Source organism: Corvus hawaiiensis, chromosome 21 (assembly GCF_020740725.1).
Source record: "Corvus hawaiiensis isolate bCorHaw1 chromosome 21, bCorHaw1.pri.cur, whole genome shotgun sequence".
In the NCBI taxonomy this organism is placed as follows: domain Eukaryota; kingdom Metazoa; phylum Chordata; class Aves; order Passeriformes; family Corvidae; genus Corvus; species Corvus hawaiiensis.
In genome coordinates, this window is record NC_063233.1 from 2,523,816 (window position 1) to 2,551,213 (window position 27,398).

Below are 27,398 nucleotides of genomic sequence, written 5' to 3' on the forward strand. Positions count from 1 at the left end.
GCGGGGCTGGGCGGAGCGGGGGGGCGCGGGGGGCGGGCCGGGGGCGGCACCGGGCCGCAGCTGGGCCCCGGTTCACCGCCGGGCTCTTTAGCATCACAAAAGCGGCGGGGGGAGCGCTGTCCCCGCCGTCCCACGCGTGGCCGCGCCCGACGCGCGGGCTCGGGCTGCAGCCGCCGCCCTCGGGGGCAAAGCGGCCCCGGGGCCCCCGCGAACCCCCCGGCGGCCGCACGAAGGGGTCGGGGGAGCCGCCGTCTGGGTGACCCTCCCACCGGGCCCGGTCGCCCCCCGGCCGCCCCCGCGCCCGGATTTCGTTTGTCCCCGCGGTGCGGGGCTGCCCCGACGCCGCTCGTGGGCGGGGCGGGGGGGGGCTCTTCCCCCGCCGCTAATTAATTAACAAACGCGGAGAGGTAGTGGGTGTCTGACCCCCGGCCAGCGGCGCGCGGCGGCTGCAGGAGGTTAATTGCGCTGACCGGAGACGGGGCGGACACGGACGGGCTGTGCGTGTGCGGAACACGCGTGTGCGCACGGCGGCGCCGGCGCGGGCACACGCGGGGCTGCGGGTGGGGCTGCGCGGGGTTTTTGCGAGTGCGGGGCTGTGCGGGAGCGCAGGTGGGGCCGGGCCCGTGTCTGGTGCGTGCCTGTGCCCGGACCCCTGGCCCAGGTTCTGTTCCGTGGCACCTCGCCTTTCTGCGTGTGCGGAGCTGCCGGTGCTGCCACAGGGGCGCGGGGGCCGTGTTTGTCTGCGGAGAGCCCCGTGCGTGTGTGCACCGCTTGCCGCAGGCAGCCGGAGCTGATAATTGTGGTTGTTACTGTGAGCCCGTTAATCCCCCGAATCCCTTTACCTCCTGCTCGCAGGGGATTACAAATTAATAAAAGCAGCTTAGGGGCGGGAGCCTCCAAATACACATATGGTCCTGCCGACGGCAGCACCGGGACTTTCGCCGGCTCCTGGGGGCGGCGGGGGAGCCCCCACCGAGCCCCCGACCTCGAGGCACCCACCCCGGGGTGCCAGACCACCTTGTCCCCCTCCGGGTCCTGCGGGGCCGAGGGCTGGGTCAGGGCTGTCCCCTGGGATGGTTCCTCTGGCCGGGGACAGGCTGCAGCCTGCGGGACAGCTCAGCCCTGCGTGGTTGGGAAACACCGCAGGGAGACACTTCGGGGACCAGGACTGGGGTCCCCAAACAAAGCACCCAGAAATGCCAGGCTGGAGTTGGGGTCCAGGTGCTGCCCGAGTGTGACCGGTGCCGTGCTGCAGTGCCACCGGGTGCCACCGGCACCTGGCCCTCCCCAGGACCACGAACAGCTCCTGGGGGGAAGCTTGATGACACACATGGTCCCTTTTAAGCTCGGTTTTTAAGTGGATTTTTACTCTGAGCCTCTAAGGAAGCACTTTAAGCAAACCCGTGTGCGGTGGTGCCGGTTCCCCCGGGCACGGGACAGGGGTGGGGCAGCTGTGCCGGGCAGCAGGCAGGGCAGGGGCTGTGTCCCACTCAGGACCACCAGTGGCACCTGCCAGCCCCGTGGTCCCTCACACTGTGACACCCAGGACCCCACAAACCCCCTGGTGCTGATCTCTCCCTGCACACCCTCCTGTGCCCTCCTGCTCAGGGTGCAGCAGGCACCAGACCTGTCCCTGGATTTCTTCGCTTGGGGTTCTGCCATTAATAAACCCCAACTGTTAATAAAAACCAACCCACCCAAACATTTCTTTCTTCCTGGTTCATTTTCTCTTCCCTCGTTCAAATTCCTTAGCAGCTCCTGAGAAATCTGGGCTTAAAAATACACCTTCCCAAGATGAAGGATATGGTTTATAATGGACATGTTCATGAGCTGTCCTGGCAACAGAGTTCAGCTAAAGACAATTTGCAAACACAGGTAAAGAGCCCAAACGCATCCACTTTGCCCAAACGTTTGCAGTTTATTTTAAACAAGCACATTAATTTACAATTTAGTACAAAACAGTCACTTTTCCTTCCAAGAGAGGAACGAGACAATAAAAACCCAATCAAACCAGAACAGACTTGGAAATGTCAAGTTAATGACTTCAAATAAATAGAACATTTAAATTACTGAAATGGTATCGTCACTATTTTCAACACCTCATGTGCAACAACACACCTGGGACCTTCGTTCCCATCCAGTTCTGTGCAGGAACAGCAGGATGGATATACTGCTGGAAACAGAAAATCAGGAATTCTCACAAATAACTTCACCAGGTTTCTTTAGCACTTGCAGCTTTTGTCTCTCCTGGCACATTCTACTCCTTTTATTTTAATATTTCCTGTTTGAAAACATCCCGAGAGCAAGGAAAGCTCCATGAATTACAAAGGGCCAAGAAATCCCTCTTGGAGCTGGCTGCCCCCAGCACAGCACGATCCCCCCAGGGAAGTGGCATTGCAGGAACCTCTGCGGACAACACACCGCACAAATAAACCCTTCAAAATTGAGGAGATGGGGCTTGGAGGCAATTTTTAAACCAGAAACACTTTCCTGGCAGCATCACTCATCCCCCAGCACAGACTGGATCATTACAGAGACATAAAATGATATAATTTGTCATTAGAAAATACAGAAAATAAAACCAAGCAAACCAAGTTTACACAAGTGAATTCAAAGTCAAGAAAACCTTCCTAGATGAGGACATTGAAGTGAAAGCCTTGGCTGGTTCACTGGCAAGAGCTGGAGCACCAACACAGGCAAGCAACATCCTAATTTCACACTTTTATACTCTGAAGAGACAAAAATAATCCACTGAAGTTTGAGTGTTGATTCATTTTTGTTGTGTCACAGCAATGTGGAAGTTAAATGTGTGTAGCAAAACCCCTCCATTATTCTAAACCCACACTTGCTTTTTAATGGCAAAATCATCCCTACAACTTTCCAAAGTCTTTTGCTTTCATGTGCAGACGACAAAGAGCAGAATGAGTCAAAGCTAATGAAACCAGGTCTGTGTGTTTGGTAGAATTCTAAACAACAGCAGTAATGACTGAATGTCAACTTGAGAACGTGCAACAATACTGACAGCAGGAATAAACTGGCCCAGTTTTCCAGATCCAGCATTGCTGTGCTGGGTTCGGTCTTCCTGGTGTTTGGATTTGCTTTTAAAGCTAAGTGTCCTTGCTGGTGGGCTGGGAACACCTGCCCAGATTAGGCCTCCCAAAAGTTACCTGATTTTCAACGCTAAATGTGGAATCTCCAGGTTTTCCTCTGAACGGATTCCTCTCACTGGATTCCAGCCCAAACCCAAGGGCCCTGATGAGCCTGGACTCCCCTTCCCCACGGGCTCACCATCCCTCTCATGCTTGCAGGGTGTTTGCATATCCAAGCCCAGGTGCTCTAATGATAGGGAGTCATAAATTCCTGAAGAGACAAGGCCCAGGATGGCTCCTTGTGCCAGAACTCTGGAACTGTGAGGGTCCTCAAAGAGCACAGACCCAGCACCTCTGCAGGAATGTTGGACTGACACAGTCATGTGAACCGAGATTTTTGCCTCTGACACGTCCACAACACCCCCAGAAAGTTGTTCCTCTATGTGGGTGTTATTTTGATAAGCTACAAGGGACAGTGAATCTCTGCAGCTCAGTTCTGTTATTCCAACTGGATGCTGCAGAGACACAGCAGAAATACTCCATTTTGTGAACAACCAACATCTGATTGCGAAAAAATAATCCTGTGGAGTTTTTGTGCTTTTTTGTTGCCAGGCTTCAAACTTTCTCTGCTGGGGCTTATAAGGGAAATCAGAGGAGGACACACCAATGGTAAAATCCAGGGAATTGGCCAGGGACTCCTTATTCCTTCTCGTGTAACAGAGGAGCCAGCAAACATTCAATTAAATTAAAAGTTGCAAATGCAGAATTGAAAGGAAAAGCCTTTTTATATAACATAATTAATCTGGAGAACTCACTGCCACGAGAAAACATTGAGGCCAAAACCTATTAGGATTAGCTAAAGATTAGGTAATGGATAACTAGAACATGCTCAATTACATTGGATAGGATTATAAACTTCACTATCCAGGACGTGAATTATCCCCCCCCAGCCAGGATCACAGCAACTCCTACTCCCAAGGATGATTTTGTAACGTTTTCATGGCTTCTTCTCACTGCTGCCCCAAGGACCCCAGACTGACCTGTAGAGGGAACTGCCACATCCCAGAACGGGGCAGCTCTGGGCCTTACCCATTAGGGAACCTTCCTGATCCCAGCAGGGCACTCCAGCAGCAGGGATGGAGGAAGGGCTGTTCTCTGCACTGCACAGACAGCTTTACCCCTGACACTCAGTGAGCTCAGAGCTGGAAATACCAAGGGAAGTGTTAATTGCCCTGTTGTGATGGAGAAATTCGACAGAAGAAACTCAGTGTTTGCAGATTTTTCCATCTGTTCTGCCATGGTAACACAAATCTTGCTGTCCTTCACTAAAAGCATCGTTTTCCTTTCCTAGACTTCATCAGGATTGGCTTCCACCTGGGTAACACCATAATTACTTAGCAGTCAGAGTCAGGCTGCTCACTGTGCTGCAAAACTCTCATCCTAGTGATGGCACACACAGATCCTTGGCTGGGATGCACCAGAGGATGGATGAACGACTGGAACATGGAATGCTTCCTACTTCAAATATGCCATGTAAATAACTTTTCAGAAAGTCATAGAGGTTTAAATTGATTTAACCAGAAAGAGAACTCTTGTTTCCTGAAAAAAAAAAATCAGAATTCCTGCTTCTCCCAATGAAGCAGCCAAGGTACCACTCAGAGGAACCGTTCAGCACTCGGGGAGGTGAAATCAGCTCTGGATAAATTAAAAAAAAAGTAACACCTGACTTGAAAATACACAAAACAATATCCAATTTCCTTCTCCAGCAGGCACAGTGGATTGCATAATGCAATGTTTACTCTGGAAATGAGTAAAGGATGTTGGTGGGAAGTCATGGAAAAATCTTAATTGACAAATGCAACGCTCCCTTGCGAGGACATTGACGTGGCCTCGGGCACAGCCTGGGGATCTCAAGGCCAGCTCCACCTGTTCAGCTGAACACCTGGGAAATGCCTCGGGAAGAAAGGGGTCTGGAACAAGGAATACTGCATATAAAATCCCTGATCATAAATATTAAAGCTGTGTCTGGGACTGAACAGCCACGTACAACGAGAACTCCTACACCGAGGAACGATAATACTTCACTTTCCAGCGCTTGGATCTCATCCGGAAAAAAAAGTACATGATCATTAAAAACAAGGAGGATGCCACATAGAGGATGACACACAGACTCATGTCTAGGTTGGAAAATCCAATCCCTAGGAAGGACACAGCCTGCCTCGTCCCTTTGAGGTTCACGGATGCGGCCGCGTTTTTCCCGCTACCTTGGACAGCTCCAGGATTTCCCACTGGCTTCTCCAACACCCTGGAGCCTGAATCTACTGGGTTTTCCTTATCCTGGAGCTTATTTTCTCCATTTCCCCCTGGATTCTTCAGCAGGCTTTTGTCTTTCACCTCTCTTGTGTCTCCCTGCTCGTTGTCACTGGGGTCAGCCTGGCTCTCGGTGTATTTATAGAGAATATTTTCACTGCTGTAGTGGGACTTGAGGAACTGCAGAACTTGGTCTTCATTCCAGCTGTGCAGCCCTTTGATTTCTTCATGACATGCAGGACAAATGTCTGGAGTTGGCCACTGAACTTTGGGAAATTTTGGATCTTCAGTCAAATCACCTAATTGAGAGGAGAAAAATAAAAAAAAATCAGGAGGAATGAACTGGGAAAGCTGCACCATCAGACACCTCACAGGGAGTCGTTCCCACTTCCAGTGAGGTTGGCATAAAAAGCCACAGCACAATAATGTTTGAATTAAACCAAGACAATCACAAATTTGTGATTTCCCATCAATTTTCTCATCAATTCTGACCCGAAACATTTCAAAGTACAAACACTAAATCACAGTTATTTCCCTTTTCTCACAGCAAAAGCTGCAGCATTTCAATCCCAACCCGACTCCTGCAATTGCTGCTTTTAGAAGGCAGGAACACACAGCTGTCTGGGCCCTCGAGGGTTAACCTGAATTATGGTGCAAAACAAGCTGCTCTTTTCACTCAGTGCTCCTTAATCCCCGTTTTCTGCCTGGTTTGCAGGAGCAGCTCCAAGGCCAGACACTCAGATATTTTCACGTTTCTGTGTTGGGAACCATTTCCATCCCAAGCTTGCTTTTCCACAGCTCTGCATCATTACCAGAGCAAACTGTCTGCAGTACTTTAAAAGCCATGTTTAAAATACATTTAAGATGTATTTTTCAGCTAAAAACCAAGTCTTTAAACATGTAACACTGTCTTGAATTAGATCTAATTTTACTATTTCAGATGCTCACAGCTCTGGCCACATTTCTGAGCTGAACACTGTTGCTGGTGTCACCCTTTCATCTGAAACCCAACATTTTAAAATGTGAATGGAGATAATTTTTAGAAAAAAAATCTCCATCTGGTAAAAAAACCTAATGTATTTACCTGATTAGTACACTAACACTTAAAGTATTTCAGAAATATAGATTCTCATTTTATTACTATTATTATTATTATTATTATTCTTTTTAAAGGCAGGAAACTTCCCCATGATTTTGGGTAAAATAGGGCTTCAAAAGACATTTAAAAATAGTTGTCTCCTTGATATTTATGAGCGAGAGAGCACATTTGCTTTTTTATCCTAAAGATCACTCAGCAATCAATTTGTTTCAATAGAAAATGCAGAAACAAAATGTGTTACAGCAAGGTTACAAACAGAAACCTCCCTGTACTCGGTGTTTTCCTGCCAAAGAGGGAAATGCTGTAAATCCTGTGCATTCTGAAGGAACAGGGAATAATTCAATAGGGCAGAGCCATATCCAGCCACCTCCTGACCCAACTCCAAGGCTGCCCCAAGGTGTTCTCATAGACCAAACATCATTTCTCACATGGGGCCACAAATATAGATGCAGCTTTTAAGGGTGAAAATATATCACTGTCCCACTGAGAAATTTTAGCAAACTTAAAAAGCATAATTTAACATTATTATTTATTCCAGTGTGTTTATACTTCTTACTAAAAGGGTATTTTAGCTGGCTGCTGCATCACCTAAATCAATATCCATGTGAGTTTTCCAATACCTTAATGTTCTAAATAAGTGCATTGCTCCACCACTTAGCAACTCCAAGTCCACAGGAGTTGCCTGCTCCTGTGTTCAGCCCAGCAAAAGGAACCAAAATTAGGGGATGCTTTTATTTAATCTCTAATTATTTACTTTTTTTCTCCTCAGAGAAAGGAGGCAAACTGTTTGTACTCACAACAGTATTTAATACTTCATAAATCTTGGGAATTCAGCATGAGCATAATAAGAACACAATGTAGCATATTTAAATTGTAACTAATGCTGCATTACCCAGATCCATAACAGCAGACAGGGATTTAGTGCAAAGAGAAACCAATTTTCTTTAGTGCTTTAGTTACTTGATACCCCCATAACAGAATGGATTAAACACAACCAGTATTTTAACAGCACTTTTGGTCTAACTGCAAACACAGGGATCTGGAGGGGGCACAGATTTCCTTTATACAGTAATTTTATTTTATTCAGCTGCTGATCTGCCAAGAGTTGAGGCTCTTTTGTCCTGAGAAAGCCTCTTGTTCAACTGCCATCGTTTTGCAAAACAAAACAAAGGCAGGTTTTAACCCTAAACTGTTACAGAAAGAAATGTAATTATTTTTTATCCACTGCTAAGCAGCTGAACTGCTCTTTTTGGAGAAGGCTTTGATTTGTGCTCCAGAAAGAGCCTCTCACCAAGCAACAGGTGAACTCTCAGAAGAAACCAGCTGTGAGCACGATGTTTTTCATTCTGCAGAAAGGCCCAGCTCTGTCTCAGGTGTTTCTCTGCCCTACCTGCCAGCCTGTTGTTCACCACGTTGTGCTTCTCCCACAGCCACAGAACAGCCTGGTCCAAGCTTTTCACGGAATCCATGGATTCTTTGGCCATCTCCTCGAAGTGCTGAGCACAAGCCTTGCACCCAAAGAAGTGCTGGATGTATCTCCTCATGACCTGCAGCACAATCTGGGGGTTGTCCTCAAGACCTACAAGACAAGTGACAGACACAGCTCCAACAGCAGGAAAGTGAAGTGGGGGAGAAGGAAAGGAAAAGTTGCTCAATTTTTGTTCCATAGAATTGACACCTGACTTTAGAGATCTGAAACAAGTGACTTTTGTAATTTAAAGTGGCTGTTTATACCAATACATACAGCACGTTCAGTCTGTACAACTGTGCTCAAAGTTACCCTGAACAACACAATAAAATTAAAGTGTTCTCTAAATGAAATTTCTCCTTTCAGAGTATCTTAAAATTTGAGGGGAAAACCAAACTTAGTTAAACGAAAACCAGGCATTATTTTTATCATTATTTGTGAAATTGTTAAAATATGCAAAGTTCACACTTTCTGTATGTCACAACTCCTGTGGAAGTAGAGGCTTTCTCCAAGCTCTTGCCCAATAACTAAATGAATATTTAAGTTGTGCATTCACCACTGCATTCATGCCCAGGCACTGAAGTTATGGTGACTTTGCTACTGAAAAATCAAGAGTCAAACCCTCCTCTGGTGAGTGCTGCATGAGGTGCCTGTGGTGGCTGTTTGTTACTCCACAATTGTGAGGAATTAGAGAGCACCACAATCTCATTACAGTTATTAATTCCACGGCTTTTTTGGCAGGCTCTGAATGCACGGAGCAGCTGCTGAGCAACATTTGCACTTCCAAGAGTAAATCAGGAATTCCTCCTAAAATAAACACCAACATGTGCTTCTTTCTATAACATTCTCACTTTCACCCTAAAGATAATGCAAAAAGATAATTAATTCAGCAGGAAGATAAGGCCTGCACAGGTTGAGGACTTTGTGGCCTTTATTGTGTCAGCAGGTAGCTCCTTACATCTCCTAAGTGGTTTGAAAACCTGATATAATTTGTTGAAATCCTAATGGTTTCATCTCAGTCTCAAAGAATTTCTGATTCATGCTTAATTGACCCAGTAAATTATGTCAAAATGTATTTTAAAATGTACTGTGTGTTACCACGAACACACACTTGTCAAATTAAACACATTTTATGGTGCAGATTGATCAAATTACAGACTCCTGCTGCTGAACACCACGAGTAATTTACTATTGCTTTGTTTTCTTGGGAAAAAAAATCATCCTCAACAAAACCTGCTCAAACTATCAGAGCACTCATCTGTTATAGATATGGGAAATACATCAAGACTGTCATCAACACCTTTATTTAGAACAACAACGGGATATTCTTAAACACAGCAGCAAAAAAAAAATCTTTAAAGCCCAAAGAAATCCTAAAAAACAAATAATTTCTCCTCAGCCATTCAATATCTGTGATTGAACTGACATGTATAAATAAAAGCCATAAGATTAAAGCAGATTAAATTACTGCATTAAAAGAAAGGCTGGAAAATTATTTTGGAAGTTGAAACGAATTTCAGGCAGAACAGTTTTACCATTTATACTGAAATATGTATTTAGGAAAAAACCCAACAACAAACACAACAGAAGTAACTACCAGCCAATTATGTCTTTGTGGAGAAACAGATTCATACACAAATTTATTATTTATTTAGTTACATCTGTTCTCCTGTGCAACGTTACACCCCTGGAAATTCATTTTGTGGGGAGATCTGCCAAATTCACCAACAGATTAAAAAAGAATCCAGATAATTTATGATAAAATCCACAAGCTTGTCTTATTCCCACCAACACATCCTGTTACCTAAAACCACATTTCTTGTAATTAAGTGTGCTCAGGAAATGATTTCTACGATGATTTTACACATCCTTGGGTGTGAGCAGTTCTGTCCCGAGTTCCTTTGGATCCCTCCTGCTGCTCCCACTGCTGGTTCAAATTTCCCCATTCAGCATTAAAATGTATCAAATACAGCCCAATAAAATCATTTCATCAAGAAAGCCACAGCAAGTTCACCCAGAGTGCCAGGCCCTCGAGCACAGGGGACGATCAAGAAAAATACATCTGCTTTAGAAAGAAAACAATTGCAAAATGGCTCATTTTGTTTGTTTTTCTTTTATCAGCCCCGAGATGAATCTTCTATTAACATCTGCCATGTATCATCGTGTAATCCTCCTTTTCTCTTTCCTCCCAAACTACTGCAATTCAGGGTAACCCTAATCTTTAAAGTGGACAAGAACCATAAAACCCTACCTGTGGTGGGAAGGATTAGGGAGTACATCATGCTTTTTAGTAGATGGGATTTAAACAAGCAATAAGGAGAGGAAAACCTCCCAAGACATAATCCCACAGTCTCAGACTGACCCAATTCTTTCACCATAAGAAGTGATCATCACATATCTGGCCCGATTTACAGCCAGGGTTAACTGTGCCAAAGAATTCTCAGGTTCTACAATGTATTTTTAACTTCAGGCTCATGCCTGAAACAATTTGAGGTGCAACTTTGTTTAGTTAAATATTAAGAATTTTTTTTAGATTTAATCAGAGCACTTTGGGACTAAAAGGGGAAATTTAAGTTATGCAGGATCCTGCTGAACAGCTCAAAATCATCCAGTGCAAACCCCTCAAACTCACCAGGCAGTGAAAGCACTAAATAGAAGAAATTCAATCTACTGCCCCATGAACAACAAACAAAACAAAGAGAGAAATAAAAATCAACAACAGGATGATTTGCTATCAAAAAATGCAAGAGAATTAGTCAGATTTGAAGGATTTTCACCCTGACTGCAAATAATGCTGGACAAATGTATGTATTTATAGTGTGAAATAATAAAATACTTTCTAACATACAATCAACAACTGGTAAATTGAAAATTTCTGAGTTTTATGATGTCCATGTAGAATTCTCATATTCCTTGGAAAAGGTATTTAAAAGGCTTTAAATGAAAACCAAATAGAACTGTAACCAAACAAAGCAATGTCCTGGCAGGAATAAAAACATACGAAGGCCAAAATTTTAGCATTAGTAATTCTATTTTCGTTGGGTGAGGAAAATAGATTTTATAACCAGCATGTTTCTTAAACAGGAATCATCACCAGAATATTAACAATCAGCTTCACAAGATGCTGCAAGTCTAAAAATAAGCAATTTTACAGAGTGCTGGCAAAGTAGTAAATCACTGCAGGGATTAATGACAGGTACATTCAGCTGAAAAAAAAACCTCAAACAGTCATAACATACAGTATTTAGGAAATAACATTACAGAAGGATCAGCTAATGGCTGTACATCTTTTATAGCTACTGAAGTGAAAGGCTAAACCTCATTTTCCTCAAATTTCATTCCCAGTGCAACCTCAGGTAACCTGAATCATTTTCATCCCTCAGGGAGCTCAAAATTTTTTTGTTTGAAATTCTCTTTTTTTTTTTTTTTTTCTGCTTTTTTACTCCCAGCTTTAGGGCCACACACTTTATTTAGCACATTTCCAAGGCTTCCTGCTGCAGCCGAGCTCTGACCCCTGCTGGTGCAGCTCTGCAGCCACTCTTCTCCACAAATGGATTCCTTGAGGATTTACACACCAGAAATATTTGCTGCTCACCTGTGTTTATCAAAGCTTTTGGTCTCAGTGCAGCCTGAACAGTGAGGGTATGGAACAGCTTCCAGAAGGAGCAGCTGTAGCCCCTCAGCTCTGGTCTGCTGCCCTGGCAGCCAACCCACTGGACTTTCCTGGTGAGAAATATCCCAGAAATCTGAAAAAAAAAGAGATGCATTTTAAGTATGTGCTGCTCTGGGGCCTAAATGTACCACTGAACACAGCAGCACAGTTGATCCCACATGGGATTGAGGTGATCCAGGGTAAAGAACAATAAATGACTCTGCACTTGTTGCTGATGAATTCATGCTTAAGGCAAATAAACTTTTAAAAATCCTTAAGTCTCAGATACTCTGAAGCATCATCATAAAACTCATCCCTCTTGGACATCTATTACGTGACACAAAATGTTCAGTCACTGACATCAGACCTACTAAAATTAGCCTGACAGAACACACAAAGTAGTTTAACCTATGAGGGTTTTTTTTAAGAACACAGCACACAAAAATATTCCTGTACACTGACAGAGCTCCAGCTTCCCTGGGCACATTCAAAATTCCCTACTGCTCCACAAGGTTTACATGATTTACAGTGCAAAGCCTTAACTGGCTGTAAAATTCAGTATTATTTCATCTTAGAACAAACCCACTCCGTATTTGTTGCACCTAAAATCCAGTGCAAGATTTTTGTTTCTGAGACTTCTCTCTCCTCTTCCTAAAACACACAAAGGAGGTTTCCAAATTTCAGACAGAAACAGGGAAGAAAGACTTGCTAAGTTCTGCACAAAGACAGCCCTATCACAGGGCCTTGCCCAAGTGGGAGGGGATTCCAGCACGGAAACGGAAGAATATTTGGGGAAACTTTTCAGGAATAATGCACATTGCAGTGAATAAATTCCCCATCACTTAAACTCTGACCTTCAAGAGAATCCTGCTGATAGCAGGCACAGCAAAAGCAAGTCAAAAATATCCTCTGGGAATCTTGCATCCCTGGGGATGACATTAGGGAACAAGTATTGCTTGCTCATTATAAAACCCAGCCAGGATTCTGTGTTTCAATTCCTCTCATTTCAATTTCTTCCTGTGGATGTGGTTTTTATTTTCTGCTAATGATTTCACTTTATTTTCATTTTAACCTTCTTATAACTCCATTATGACTGAGGGAGCATCAGTAAGTGATGTCTGAGATTGATATAGAATCTTATCCTTTCCTAATGCCGTGTTTTATGCTGGAACTGGGAACAGCTTACCCGCATTTTGTTGTTGACCAGATCCAGGATAGCATCATAAGGGATTTTGTCTAATGGAAGGCTCACCAGCCACTCCTGCAAGGTCTCTAACAACTTCACCACAGGCTGACGGCCAGGAAAAAGCTGAGAAAAATAAAAAAAAGGAAGAAAATATTTCCAAGTACAAATCTCATTAGCAGTGAGATGCTTTCGGCTTTATCCAGATGTTTTTCCTGTCTGTAAAATGCTTCATTTTGTTTTCTGATGAGCAAATAAATTACTTGTTCTGCTTTCAGTAAAAAGCCATCTCACACCAGCTTTTGTTTATGAAATTCAACAAGTTTTTTGGTGCAAAATGTTAAAAATAAAGCAGGCAGGAATGCTACAGAACAACTTGACATTCTATAGGATTTCACATGAATATAATTCAGTTCACAATGTTGCTCAAAACAGAGTATAACACCTCAGTGAAACAGAGAAGCTGAAATCCTTCTCATTTTTGGAAGATCAATCACAAAAATTAGTTCTTCTTAGTCAGATTTCTGTCAATTTAGGAGTTGTTATCCAGAAGAGCATTTTCCCTTTCATATGTGTAAGAGTGATTTCCAAAGTGATCTGGAATCAGGGACTTCCTTAACTTGGAATTTACAGGAGCCACTGCCTGGCAGATGAGTGTGAGGAACTGTAAATCAGTGCTAAGGCCATTATTTCACAGCAGAAATGCTTTGATGAGGGTTGTAATTACTACAGAATTAAGTCCAGTATGATTGCCATCCTTTAGGACCCTTCCAGAAGGAGCAGGATTTCAGTCATGAAAATTCCCCAAGCAGGGAATCAAAGACCTCTGTGCCTTTTGGATTGACCACCACTATAAATAGGAGAAGAGTATAAAAAGGTCTCCTAACAGAAACCCCTGAAAATATGAATGAGAGCTGCAAGGAAAGTGTTAGATGACTTAAAAAATGCAAATAAAGGACAGCAACCCCTGGTGTGACAGGGCAGGTGGAGATGAGCAGGCACCCAAAGAGAACATTCCCCATTTATCACCAACAGCCAGGGAAGCAAATGACATCAGCTGGCCAGGAGCCATCAGGAAGAACAGAGGATGTTTTAGGGATAATATGATGGAAAGATTACCACCACACTTTCTTAAAGAAATGAGGCCAGCTGGAGATTTCTGACCTCTGATGGCTGCAGGGGGGAGCTGGCTGGGTAAGGAGCTGTCTGTCTGATTTTCAGATAAACCCAGATATTTGGAAATGGTTCATATAGGCCTTATTATTCCCTTAAGTGTTATTGATTCACTTTTTAAAAGTAAAACATAGTGTTAGCTACACAATAAGTAAATATAACGAGCTATTGGTCATTTCAGGAAGCTGCCATTATAAAGCAAAATTATTTAAATTTTTTTCAACTCATATCACATTTTATTACATATATTTTCATGTAAATGTAACATGTAAGCATTTTTAATTTTTAAATACTCAATTATATTCCATATCTCAGTTACTTCTGAATACCTATTTAATTAAAAACAGTACCTCAATTATATTCAAAATTTAGACAGAAGCTAACATCTCTAAGTAGAACACCATTTGCCAAGTATGCATTAATGAAATCTAAAAGTCAAGAATGAAAAACAAAGGTTGGTTTAATCCCACTGGGTTACAATAGCTACTTATCCTGAAAATCTGATAAATGGACTATATTTACAATGTTAGTTCAATATGTTGCAGACTACTTAAGCTTTATTTAATTTTGAGCCCCCTAAGGTGAAATTAAATTGCATTTTAACCCTGTAAGTATGTCAGAACAGCAAACAATACCTCAAAAATAGCCTTTAAATAAACCCACCAAACCCTTTTTTAAGCTACTGAGGACGCACACACTTAAACACCGTGCAAGACATTTTGAGAGACTTATGTCCCATGATAAATCTTATGGTGGAGGAGTTGCTTCATCCTCACAAATAATCAAAGCCCAGAAGTGCCTACCTTGGCAGAGATGGTGACAAAGTCCTTGAAGGTCTTTAGCTCAGCTCCCTCGAGTGCCTTGTGCGTGGCGAGCTCCACCCGGAGCAGGAAATGCAATCCCGACTCAAGGTCAGCCATGTACAGCCTGGACCTGGAACACACATCAATCCTGGCATGCACTGGCAGCTTCCTGCCACTCGTTTCCTCACCAGTCACAGCGGTAAAATTGATGGAGAGGAGGTGTCATTAAAGCTCCTCCAGCGCTGGCCACCCCACAGTGATTGCAGCGTCCTGCCCGGCAGGGACTGCTCCGTTGGAGTGTCACAGGCAGGGTTTGGATAACTGAGGCACAACCACACATAAGAAAATTTTTTTTTATGTTTGACTGAACTTGTTGCCTCCCAAGCAGCTTTACCTTGTAATGGAATTATAGCCCTGGTGTAAGGAAATTACAGCTTCTCTGCTGGGCTGACCACGAACAGAAACAGGACATGCTCTGAACAAAGGGAGGCTTTTGTTCAACAACAGGGGATTAAACACAGGGCAGGGGTGCAAACAAGGCTGCAAATGTCAGTGTTGAAGAGGACTGAATTAGAAATTCTCTCTCAAATGCAGCAATTTTACTGCAGGTCCTTTCCCTATGAGCTAAATCACAGCAGCTCTTAAGACAAGAGTTATGACAGGTACAAGTAAACAACATAAACCGAATCAAACATTTTCACAGTTCCTTCTCACAACCAAATATCTTCATAATCAAACCCACTTTACAAAGTACAAATGCACCAGGCACACAGACCCAACTTTCAATGCTTTTCAGGCAGAGTGAGACAGAGCAACAGAACTGAGCAAACAGAAGTTCACAGAATTAACATTTCTTGCAAGAGTTCAGCAGCACTATTGTTTCTAAAAAACAGAATTAAAAACCAATCATTCAAAAAGCTGGCTGATCCCACCTCCTAAATAACATGCAGGAAAGAACATATTAAAAGACAGAATCATCTATAACCATATATACCACATCTATAACTTAATTTAAACCACAGACTTACTGTGAATTTATCTCCTTAATTAATAAAGTACTCACTTAAATTTTAAAAACCAGCAAAATTCTGCTTCAAGTTTCTTAAATAAAGGGACATCCACATGAATGCAGGAGGTTCTCCAAAAGGATCCTATTTAGAAGATACTTGGAGTGGAGATTCATGTCAACAAGATTTTGCCTTGCTGGAAAGCAGCTCAATTTAACTAAGTTGTTTTGCTAACAGAATGTTTCATGTCAAGTATTTTATAACAGTCACTGAAAGAAGATGACACTAATAGTGTCTGTGAAAGGAAAATAAGTATTATATGAAAGCACTCAGTCCCACATCTTTTCCATCTAAAGATGCTGAGGCATTATCTCTCTGCAAAGGCTTTGCATCCTTCTCTCAAAGAGGGAAAGAGGGTGAAGATAAACCTTAGAGGATTTGGTGGGATAAACATCTTTTGCAGTGACTTCAGTATTTTCTATTATACTTGCACTTGACAAGCCCTTTTTAGTGGGCACTGCTTCACTACTACAGACAGAGAATTTCCCACAGAAATGTTACAGCTTGGTATTTTACTATTTATTTTTTTCAGGGACACTGATGACTCCTGAGGTTTTCCACCAATTCAAATCACATTTCAGTAATGGGTGAAAAATCCTCGGTATTTTCAAGGCAATTGAATATTTAACAATACTTTTGGTAAAAACATTCCTTCCATAGCAGTGCAATGTTTGCTGCTAAAAATACTGGCAGCCCTCAGTACTTTCACCTGTGAATTGTTTGAAAAGCTGCTCACAACTGAACTGAACGGAGTGAAATGAAGTAAAATATGGAACTGCACTAGGATTTTATAATAAATTACAGCACAGCTTCCCACACGGCAAGAAAAAGCTGCAGCTAAGTTTTAGTAACTAAATTTATCAAAACCAAGGGCATCACTTACTTATCAAACTCTTTCCACACCTTGATTTCTGTGCTCTCCTCTTTGTTTTCTGGAGCAGGCAGCTGGAGTGGCAAAAGGAGTTTTTTCCTTACACCTGGCAGTGACTTTAAATATGAAGAAAAGAAAGACCGTAGAGGCTTCAAACTGCAAATGGACAGAGAGAGATCACTTTTAATCTCAGACTAAGTGGATGTCCAAAGCAAATTAGTGTATTTATAAAATAAGATATTCACTTTGGTTTCTGCTTTACAGTCCTACCACAGCATGGTCTGTTATGATACAAAGTGAAAAGAAATAATGTTCAATTTATGAATAACAAATCACTTGCATTAGTGGTGTGACATTCCATTCAAAATAAGAGCAAATAATGCTTACCCAAATGTCAATTCACATCACACAAGAAAAGGGATTTTTTTAAGAACTCTGATGCTTCATTTATTTTTTCCACTTTTGTTTTGAAGATTTTCCTTTCAGAAATACCACAGTAATAAATTAAAGCTATAAATGGCCAAAGGTGGTAAATAAAAGTAGTATTAGGTCTTTTATTGGTAATACAGGGAACACACAACTTCAGTCAGTACAATATATTAATGAGGTGTCAGGACATCAAATCCTGACATTTTTCTAAGTTAAGTGAACCTCCCCATAACCCTCTTACAGATAATTACTTGTTAATTAACCCATGGCTGCCATTGGGCTGTATCAGGTAGCACGAGGGGACTGAGGTGACCCCCAGTTTCTCCAGGAAAGGTTTATCAAAATTCAACGCTCTCCTCACCACGATGTTTTCATACTGGATCAAGTCTAAGATAACCTGGGTAATGAAAGGATGACATGAATTACACATTGTTCAAGGAATATCCAATCTTGCAGGACAAGACACATAAACAGGTGAAGTGCATCATCCTTTAAGGGCATCATTAAGCTGTTTGCAGGAAATGCAGCTACGGCTGCTCCATGCACATGAACAATTTCACTTAAAGAAGATTTATTCTTCTCTAGAAATTATTATTCCCATCTTCCTTTTTTTTTATTTTTCTTGTCTATCCTGGTCTTTTCCTCCTGCCTTTCATCACTGATGACACGTGGCCTCTTTTTCTTCAGCAGTATGGGAAGGTTTGTCCATATTGTCTCGTGTTGTAAACATGAAAACAATGCTATCTTCTGTTTCACTAAACTATTCTCTAAAGCTCAAATACTACATAACACCAGCAAACATTTTTTATCCTGAAAGCAGACTGCACTTTGTGTTAATCCAACAACTCTGTCTTCCTCTCTAATAAAAACAAAGTGAGTGTGATAAAAAGCTGAAGAGCTTTATAACCTTCACATTTCTTCAGTAATGCCCACTTATATCACCACAGCAGCTTCCAGAGAACAAATGTCTGGAAGCAGCCTGCTTCCCAAAGTGATTCCCACTTTTGGCAGCACAGTCTCCTCCACTCATGACACTGGGCCATGTCAGCACCAAATCTAATCAGAAACACTTTGCAGACACTGGATGTTTCCACACAGATTATGCCGAGATAATTGTGCAATTTTTTTTTCTTCTCTTCCTGCCAAGATCTAGGATAAAAGTAACAGTTGTCTGAGCTAACAGCAGGCTCATTAGGAGGGGAAAGGATGCCCACTCTAATAGTCTATTGGGAAGCAAAACTGAAAGACTTCCACTTCCTCTGTGTTTCTGAACTGTGCAAATAGTTTCATGCTACCATCTTAATTTCCCAAAATTTACATATGAAGAAAGAGAACTGGAGAATTTAGATTATTATAAACAGTTGCCCAGAAGAATGAGTATTATAAATGGTTCTCTAGCAGTAACAAAACAAGAATGTAATCTGACAATATTTTTGTCATGATCTTTCAAATCTTGAAAGAAAATTGTGCTTGACAATTGATAAATTAATCTACTAAAACAGGAAGGCAAGAAGTTAACATGACATCACATTCTTTTGTAAGCAAGTTCCTCTGTGTGACTGAACACCACAGCCCTATAAAATCCCTGGGTTTTATGATCCCCCAAACATGTGTGACCTGCTCTAGTGCTATAATCAGAGAGTGGTTGCTTGGCTAAATAAGCTCAAATCCAGCTGGTTTATGGTAAAATCATTCAGAGTCACTCTGTCCCCCACAAGTCACACGTTACCTCTCGGCCAATGTAGGAGCTGTTGCTCTCAAACACAATGGCTGTATAGTGGTGGCTGTTCTTGTCAAAAAGAGATGTAACATCACTGGACCTTTGAAGAAAAGAAAAGCAATTTAGCACAGAATGCAATACACTCATGGAATTTCCTTTTATAATCTCATAGCAGAACTGATAGTAAGAAAAAAAAAAAACTCACTTCATTTTTAATCTTCTACAGTTTATTTAATTAACTGAATAAACAGGGAGCAGCTACATTTGAAAGAAGGAACTTACAGCACTGGATCCAGTGGTGGGCAGGCAGGAGGTCTCACCTCCTGGGAATGGTTCTGCAGGAAGTCAATCATCATCTGACGAACTGTTTGCAGCTCTCGATCTGCTCCTGCTGGGCACAGGTTCCAAAAAACCACAACCCTTCAGAAAACTGGGAAAAAATGACTCACATGCAGGTTTTCTGTGCATGTGAGTTTTCTCATGCTTTTCTGGGTCAGGTTTCTGCTTAAAATTTGGAAAAGCCAGCATAATATTTGGCTGAACAACAGGATTTAGTTGTAGGATTTCATTTTAATGTTGATGTGAGATCATATCTAAAAGCTGTCATCCCACCCCAACATTAATAAAACATCAAGACTTTTCCAAATGTATCCATCTGCCTGCCTTGCTGATTTTCTCTTCAAACAAAGCTTGATTCTCAATGTGAACATTTTCACAGTAGTTGCTGTGGGCAACTTCAGCAGTTTTACTGCAATAAGGATATTAATCATGAATTAAAATCTGCCAAGGTGCATCATTCCTACCAAATGGAGAGGCCCCAAAGCCATGAACAAGAGGAGGAAATAACTGAAGTGTGAGAATATTTTATTTGCTTTAAAAGAACACATTAAAAAGCAGAAAATATCTCAAATGCCTGAAAGGTATCACTAAGGTTCTCTTGTACAGGAAGGGTTAATGGTGCAGGTGGTCTCTCCTCTGACCTCTGGCCTTTTAAATGTTCATCCATAGAAAGGGACAACATTACTTTTGTCCCAGACAAACCACCTCAAGCTGTGATCCTGTCAAACCCTGGGATAAGCCTATTTTCAGCGAGTCACCATCTGAATAGGGGCTCTCCCAGTGCAACTCAGGATGCCTGGAAAGTGGCCAAGGGATCAAAAGGCACCGGAGTCAGGATTGAGCAAATTGGATCTCCTGCTGATGAGGGGTGTGGTGGAAAAAAAAGGGATTAAAAAAAATTAACAAGCCATTTGTGAAATTAAGAGCTACGTTAAAAAAAAAAAATTTAGGAAGGTGATCCCTAAGTTCTTGAAGAAATGTTTTTCCTGCCTAAAATTCTGATTAACACGTCATAGAGTACGTGAAATATCCTGTTTTAAATCAGTGTCCATCCCATTCCTGTCCAAAGTAACTGACAGGCAAAGGGATTTTGCTTGTTGTGTGACACAGCCCTGGCTGACAGGAAAACTGCTCTGGGAATTTCTCACAGTAAAATGTTCTTACCTTGGTAATTTTCTCCAGTTGTAAACTGCTTTGTAAATGCTTTGAAGTACTGCATGGGAGAAAAGAGAAGTCACCATCAGACAAAAAAGCCCAATTTAGGAACAAAAATGGCTTTCAAGAGTTCTCACTTTTACAGCTCTAACTACAAAACATTTTAATTTATCTAGTCAGGAAACAGTTTTCCCTCTTAGCCTATGAGTTCGAAAAAGCTGCTTCTCACCTACCCGAGGGCAAGAGGAAAAATACCGTAGTGCATAATTCAGTGGTGTATATTGATCCTGCACTGCAAACATTAACCCAAACACAAATTAACTGATCACCAAATCAGTGCTACCAACTGTGTGTGCACTCAGAACACTGTTCACATTTTCCCAACTCCCTCCAGTGGTTAAACAGGAGATCTAAGGGAGCTTGGCTGCCTTCTGCTACAAAAAATAAAATGGAAAAGATTCAGTGTTTAATAAAGAGGATATCACAATTTACACCTAAAACTTTGAAGAGTAAAAAAAATTAAATATTTTTCTTATTATCAGGGTAAAAGATCACAAATCCTACAGTGAAATGTCTCCTGTTCCCTCTCCTGTCATCACAGTTTATTCAACCCTCTCCATCCACCACATTCTGCTCATACTTAAAAATGTGATTATACAGACGGACTGAGAAGGTAAAAATTGCATTTAGACTTAAAAATGAACAATGGCAGATACTTTTGGCTAATGTGGCATCCCCTTTAAAAAGCAGCTTAAGCAAATTATGAAATTAATCACAAAAATAGTGAAGGATCAGTCAACAGTAAATTTTTAACTGGTCATGCAATCAGATGTTTTCATGAAGCAATTTCAATGTGTTCCCTTTACTTTCACACACCAAAACTAAAAACCCTATTAATAATCCTGTAACATGTGAATTTGAAAAATATTTATACAAATGATTATCTAATGAACCTACTGAAACTAGGTGTTATATATATGTGATAACATGATACTTCATAGAATGATACCTTCTTTCAATAAGAATTTTTCATATTCAGAACTGAGAACTGAATTACTGCTCAAAACAGCTGCATCAGCTCTTGCATTCAGCAAAAAACCCTCAAATTAATCTTTTATCAACTCTGCCATTTTCTCAGCAAAGCAAAGCAAAACTCCAGCTACAGAACAATGAGTTACACATCACTTCATGGTTTTAATTACTATAAAACATGCATCATTTGCCTAAGGCAGGATGTTCTGCCACTTACCCTAAAAGTTGGGTAATAGTGAATCCCATATTCTTTGCACGTCTCGTAGTTCCCTTCTTCCCCACAATCCAGCACTCCAACTCTAATTGCAGATTCCCAGTCTGGAAACAAAGATATCTTTCAATTTTCAGCAGAAGTCACCACGGATCCCAGCTGATGAATTACCTTGCTTCCCATGGAAACCAGCAACAGGACTCTGAGAGATTCCAGTGGCATAAAAATCCAGCCCTGGGTCGATTCTCATTTGCCATTCATTTCCATCCCCCAGTGTAATACAATCTACTGATTTTTAAAATAACTAAAACCTCCCTGTTTTTCTTGGCTGCACCAGTGTTTTCAATGCACCTAAACAAGAGGAATCCCAACACACAATGCAGCAGTCGCAGGGGTGAATCCAGGAAGATGAGATCGGGGCCAACCCAACACTTGCAAGGAACTGGATTGAATTCCTCAGCTTTTCCCATTAGCTGTGCTCATAAAATAGAGCATGTAGAATATATATAACTGAATAAAATTCATCCAACAGTTACTCATCCACATGGCTGTCAATTACAAACCCATCAATTTGATGCACCTTGTACTAGAGCCTTTTTGACAAGCTGCTTTTTCTCCAACTTACAATTTTCTGAGAGGCTTCAGAATTACACACAGCCCCCAGTTCATATAGTGTCAGCTGAAAGATGTATGTATCTGGCAGTATTGTTCAGAAATGCATTAGTTATACCCCGAAAAATACTTGAGTTTTAACCAGAGTGTTAAACAGTTGAGTTTGAGCACCACTCTGGGTTTCCTTTACAGCAATAACCACAAGAGTTCAAGTATTTCCATAAATATGCTTATATAACTTCAGTAAAAGCTTTCAACTAACTTACAGCTTTTTCCTTCTCTTTTTGCTGGGAATTTATCTTTTTGAGCCAGGCTCTGCTGCAGCAATCACTTTAAGGAAGAACCACTCCAAGAGAATCTTTAGACAGCTGCTTTTTAAAGCAAAGTTAAATCACACCAGCCGTGGGCAGAATTTGAAGGCCCCCCACAACTCCCAATAAAATTTAAAAAGCACTAAAATTAAACCTGCTTTTATAGCAAAGAGCATGAAAGCTTCATCAAGTTCAAGAGCTGACAGACAGTTCTGGCCTAGCTGCCTCTGAAATTTAGCTTGACCTTTATGTGTCTTTGGAGGAGCTGGGGCAGCTGATGGAGAGGTTTGTGCTGACCGTGCCAAGAGCTGAGCGGGCACCAGGAGAGCCCTCAAACATGCTGGAGCAGATGGGCACCCATTCACAGCAGCACAAAGGACACAACAGCCCATTTTATCACATAAAATGCAAAATACAAAAGAAAAGTTTGGCTTCTGGGTATCTCCCTCATTCAACCTTCACCACTCCTCCTCCTTTTTCCACCTGTCTGGATCCTCCTCCACGCCATGAATAGGGGCTCTCTGAACACAATGCAAATAACCCAGCACAACAAAGCAGCCCCACCCCAGCTAAACACCCGGGTTAAAGAACACCAGCTGGGATGTGCTCTGAGCATTCCTGCTGCTGGAAACGGAGCTTTTCCTTTCCAAGGGATGCCAGAGTTGCTGCAGTGTGCAGCCTACACTCTGGAGTTACAGCGGCACTGTAGCCTGGGTCGGCTTGTTTTAAAATGCTGATTAACTTTAAATTAGCATTAGTGGTTTTGAAATACTGACTCACAAACGATGGGAAAGAGGCAGATGAATGATGCGTTAACCAACACAATCTCTGTTTATGCTAAACAAGTTCCAGTGAATGACAGGACTGTGCTGGACAAACTGGAAACCTGCCTGAGAAATGCCACAGAGCAGGAACCAGGGAATTACAAGGAATGTGCTTTCTTTTCACAAATCTGCAGCATCCTCTCCAGCTGGGTGTTTTCCATCAGGAAGTTTCAGTCAGGGAGGTAAAAGGCTCATCACAAGGCACCTCTCCCTCACAGCTGCTTGAGAGTTGCCTATTTTGACACTAGGCTGTTTCCTGAATGATGACAAGGTGATTTGGTTCCCCACCAAATGTATTCAAAGAACAATTTGTAGTAGGAAATCATTATTGCTGAATTTGGAACAGTTATTCCAGATCCTGAGGAGTGGATTGATTCTGTGTGTAGTTCACAGGTTGTTCCATGTGGGATTTCCAAGGGTTTGTTACTACACATAATTCCAGCCCAGAGATATTTTTCTGGATAGACTTAATCATCTTTTAGACAGAAAAAGGACAATTAACTCTAATGGCCACTTTGGCCACTGCTGTAATAAAATGAAATGTGTGATTAGGAAAGCAGCAGCACTGACTGAGCTTAAAGCCTGTTCTGAGAGGGAGTATCAAAATAAAAACATAAATTACACAAAAGCAAGCACTGATCCTATTTTTCAGGAGGATTATGTTCTGCTGTGAAGTCTGCAATGGTAGTATTGCCAAGATTTAGCAAATGAGAAATGAAATAAAAATTAAGTCTATTAGCACAGGCCTTTTTTGGACAAAGCAGTTGCGCCAATTTAACCGGATTTTGTTTGGACACCAAATCAACAAACGTAACCCCAGTGACCTAGGAGTTCCCTAATGTAAATGAACCTGCATCCTCAAGTATATCTTTAATATCCTAGCAGATGAGTAAATATTTTTGAAAAAGAAATATTGAGACAGATTAAGTGGGCAAAATGTTTTGGGTTTGGTTTCTTTGATGAAGCTACCAATGAAAAGTGTGACTGTTCTCAGTCTCCTCCTAAAAGCCATTCATCCCAACTTGAAAATAGAAGCATTTTGCAGATAAGTAACATCAAAAGCCAATTGCATTTGCTGGTAGTGCCAATGTCCACAAAGTTTCAAAATCCACTTTCTAAATGAAAGTCTTCATAAAAATGTAATGGATTAAAGGAGAGAGAGGCCTTTAGCTGGCTGCAGTAATACAAGTGCGTAACAGTATTTGCAGTTACCATGACTGCAGGTGAGAAAGAAAATATGTATTTGAAGAAGCCTTTACGAGTTACAAAGGTACCACACTGCTGTAATCCTGTGTAAATTCCCGTCTTATTTTGACCAAAGCTCTGGCCAGTTTGGGCTCTTATGCTCTCCACTGCTGTGCTCAAAGACCTCCCTGTTACTCCAAAGAAGGAGAAGATCTAATATTATTTTGGCCACAAGCAGATCAAAGCAGTAGACAAAATGTTACATAAATCTATGCAAATTAAACAGAAAAAAGTTACTGGTTTATAAACAAACCCTTCATGCAAGTAAGGAGCACGTGAAGTGCTCTGAAAACCATGACTGCTCTCTTTCTCTCTGAGTTTTTGCTCATCAATCACAATTCCTCAGTGTGTGATGAGTTCATCAGGACCTATTTTTGGGTTGGTTTCCACTTCCATATATCTAAACATACACCTAATACTGCACCTACATTTCATGTGAGTTGTTAACACTTTTCAGAGTGTCACAGAACAGCCAGAGCTCTTTACTCTCTCTCAAAGTGAAACGATGAGTGCATTAGAACTGCTGTCTCCATCCTAGAAACGTCTCTTGGGTGAAATGTGAAATTAAGAGTAGTTCAAAAGCCTTTTACACCGCTATATTAAGCATAACATTTCCTACAAATTTGATCTCAGGTTTCCTCCCCAGCAGAAGTACTGAACTTTAATCGATACCTCAGGGGCCTATTTGTTTCCTTACATCTACAAATAGAGTAAAACACTTCAGCACCTGCCAAAAAAAACTGAGCAGGCTAAGACACAGCAAGGCAGGTCCCTCAGCATAAACTGTGGAGGCCACTATTTCTTTTTAAGTCACTAATTGATAAATCTGAAAACCTGGTTCTCACTTTGCTAGATTTTTGTGTTATTTCCTGGTGATCCTTTTCCCCCTTTGAGCCCATCCACACTACACTGAATTTGCAAGATATAAATCAAGTGTGTGCCTGGCCTCTCCAGTACCACAGTATTTTCTTGTTTATTCTCTGAAAAAAAGCTGTTCTCTTTACAAAACATGTAGAAGATAAACATCGTGCCTTCAAGAGCTCAGTCTAAACAAACCTCGGGTACACAGGGACACTTGCATGCAAACCCACAGCTGGACTGCTGTGTGCGTGCAAGGTGATGTTTTATCCCTGGATTCCTTCAAAACCTTTAATTTGGAATTGTGCTTCCACCACCCACCCCTTGCTCTGTCCCATGTGCTACTTTGGCTGTGTGGCACCACCAGAGCAGAGGGATGAGGGTAATGCTCACACACCGAGGCACAACCACAGCAGGGGATGAGGGTGATGCTCACACACCGAGGCACAACCAGAGCAGAGGGATGAGGGTGATGCTCACACACTGAGACACAACCAGAGCAGGGGATGAGGGTGATGCTCACACACTGAGGCACAACCAGAGCAGAGGGATAAGGGTGATGCTCACACACTGAGACACAACCAGAACAGAGAGATGAGGGTGATGCTCACACACCGAGGCACAACCAGAGCAGGGGATGAGGGTGATGCTCACACACCAAGGCACAACCAGAACAGAGAGATGAGGGTGATGCTCACACACTGAGACACAACCACAGCAGGGGATGAGGGTGATGCTCACACAGAGACACAACCAGAGCAGAGGGATAAGGGTGATGCTCACACACCAAGGCACAACCAGAACAGAGAGATGAGGGTGATGCTCACACACCGAGGCACAACCAGAGCAGAGGGATGAGGGTGATGCTCACACACCGAGGCACAACCACAGCACAGGGATGAGGGTGATGCTCACACACCGAGGCACAACCAGAGCAGGGGATGAGGGTGATGCTCACACACGGAGGCACAACCAGAGCAGAGGGATGAGGGTGACGCTCACACGCCGAGGCACCGCGGCTCACACAGCCCCCGGGCACACGTGGCATGGCCCACAGGTGACACAGTGACCGAGGCCCCGCGGTCACCCAGCCCAGCGTCTCTCGGGGCACCGCGAGGCACCGCCGCGGCCCTGCACCAGCTCCGGGCACCGCGGGAGGCCGCGAAGGGCCGCAGGACAGCGGCCAGGCCGGTGGGCCCGTGCGCGGTGACCCGGTCCGAGCCTCACCTTTGACGTCCCCCGCCAGCGCTCGCCAGGTGGGCGCGAAGGCGATGCAGTGGCCGCAGGACGAGCTGTAGAACTGCACCACCCAGGCGGCCGAGGAGTTGAGCAGCGCCGGCCGCACGGAGCCGGCCGTCAGCACGGTCAGCGGGTCGTGCCCGGGTCGGTACAGCCGCGCCGTGGCGGCAGCCGCCAGCAGCACCGGGATCAGCGCCGGGAACAGCACCGGGAGCGGGAGCGGGAGCGGGAGCGGGAGCGGGAGCGGGAGCGGGAGCACGGCCCGCCGGCCCCCGCCCGCCGCCGCCATGTTGGGACGCGCGGAGAGGGGCGGGGCGGGGCCGCGCCATAGCAACGCGCCGGCCATGGCGGCCCGGCGGGAGGGGAGCGGCGCTGCCCCGAGGGCAACGGGGAGTGTCCCGTGGCCCTGAGAGGAGCCGGGATTGTCCGTGGCCCTGAGGGGACCGTCCCGTGGCCCTGAGGGGATCGGGAACTGTCCCGCGTCCCATGAGGGGAGCGGGGATTGTCCGTGTTCCTGACGGGACCGTCCGTGTCCCTAAGGGAAGCGGGGATGCCCCGTGTCCCTGAGGGGAGTGAGGACTGTCCGTGTCCCCTGAGCGTTGCAAAATACGGAATATATAACATTTTTATTAAAAAAGAATGTTCTTTGATGCTTGATTTAATCCGTGAAACAGAGAGCACCCAACAAGGTCTAAGTGAGGTCCAAGT

The 27,398-nt window shown here is 43.2% G+C and overlaps 1 protein-coding gene across 1 annotated transcript; it reads right to left on the minus strand.

Moving 5' to 3' along the window:
- Positions 1-1,895: 1,895 nt before the first annotated feature.
- Positions 1,896-26,937, minus strand: QSOX2 (quiescin sulfhydryl oxidase 2; the record flags this gene model as incomplete). Its single annotated transcript, XM_048325437.1, has 12 exons — positions 1,896-5,698; positions 7,889-8,077; positions 11,562-11,712; positions 12,805-12,927; positions 14,778-14,907; positions 16,728-16,871; positions 17,396-17,541; positions 18,874-18,964; positions 19,147-19,252; positions 20,368-20,416; positions 21,608-21,708; positions 26,679-26,937. Coding segments are annotated over 12 exons (2,040 nt in total), but the record flags the coding sequence as incomplete, so codon positions are not given.
- Positions 26,938-27,398: the final 461 nt, after the last annotated feature.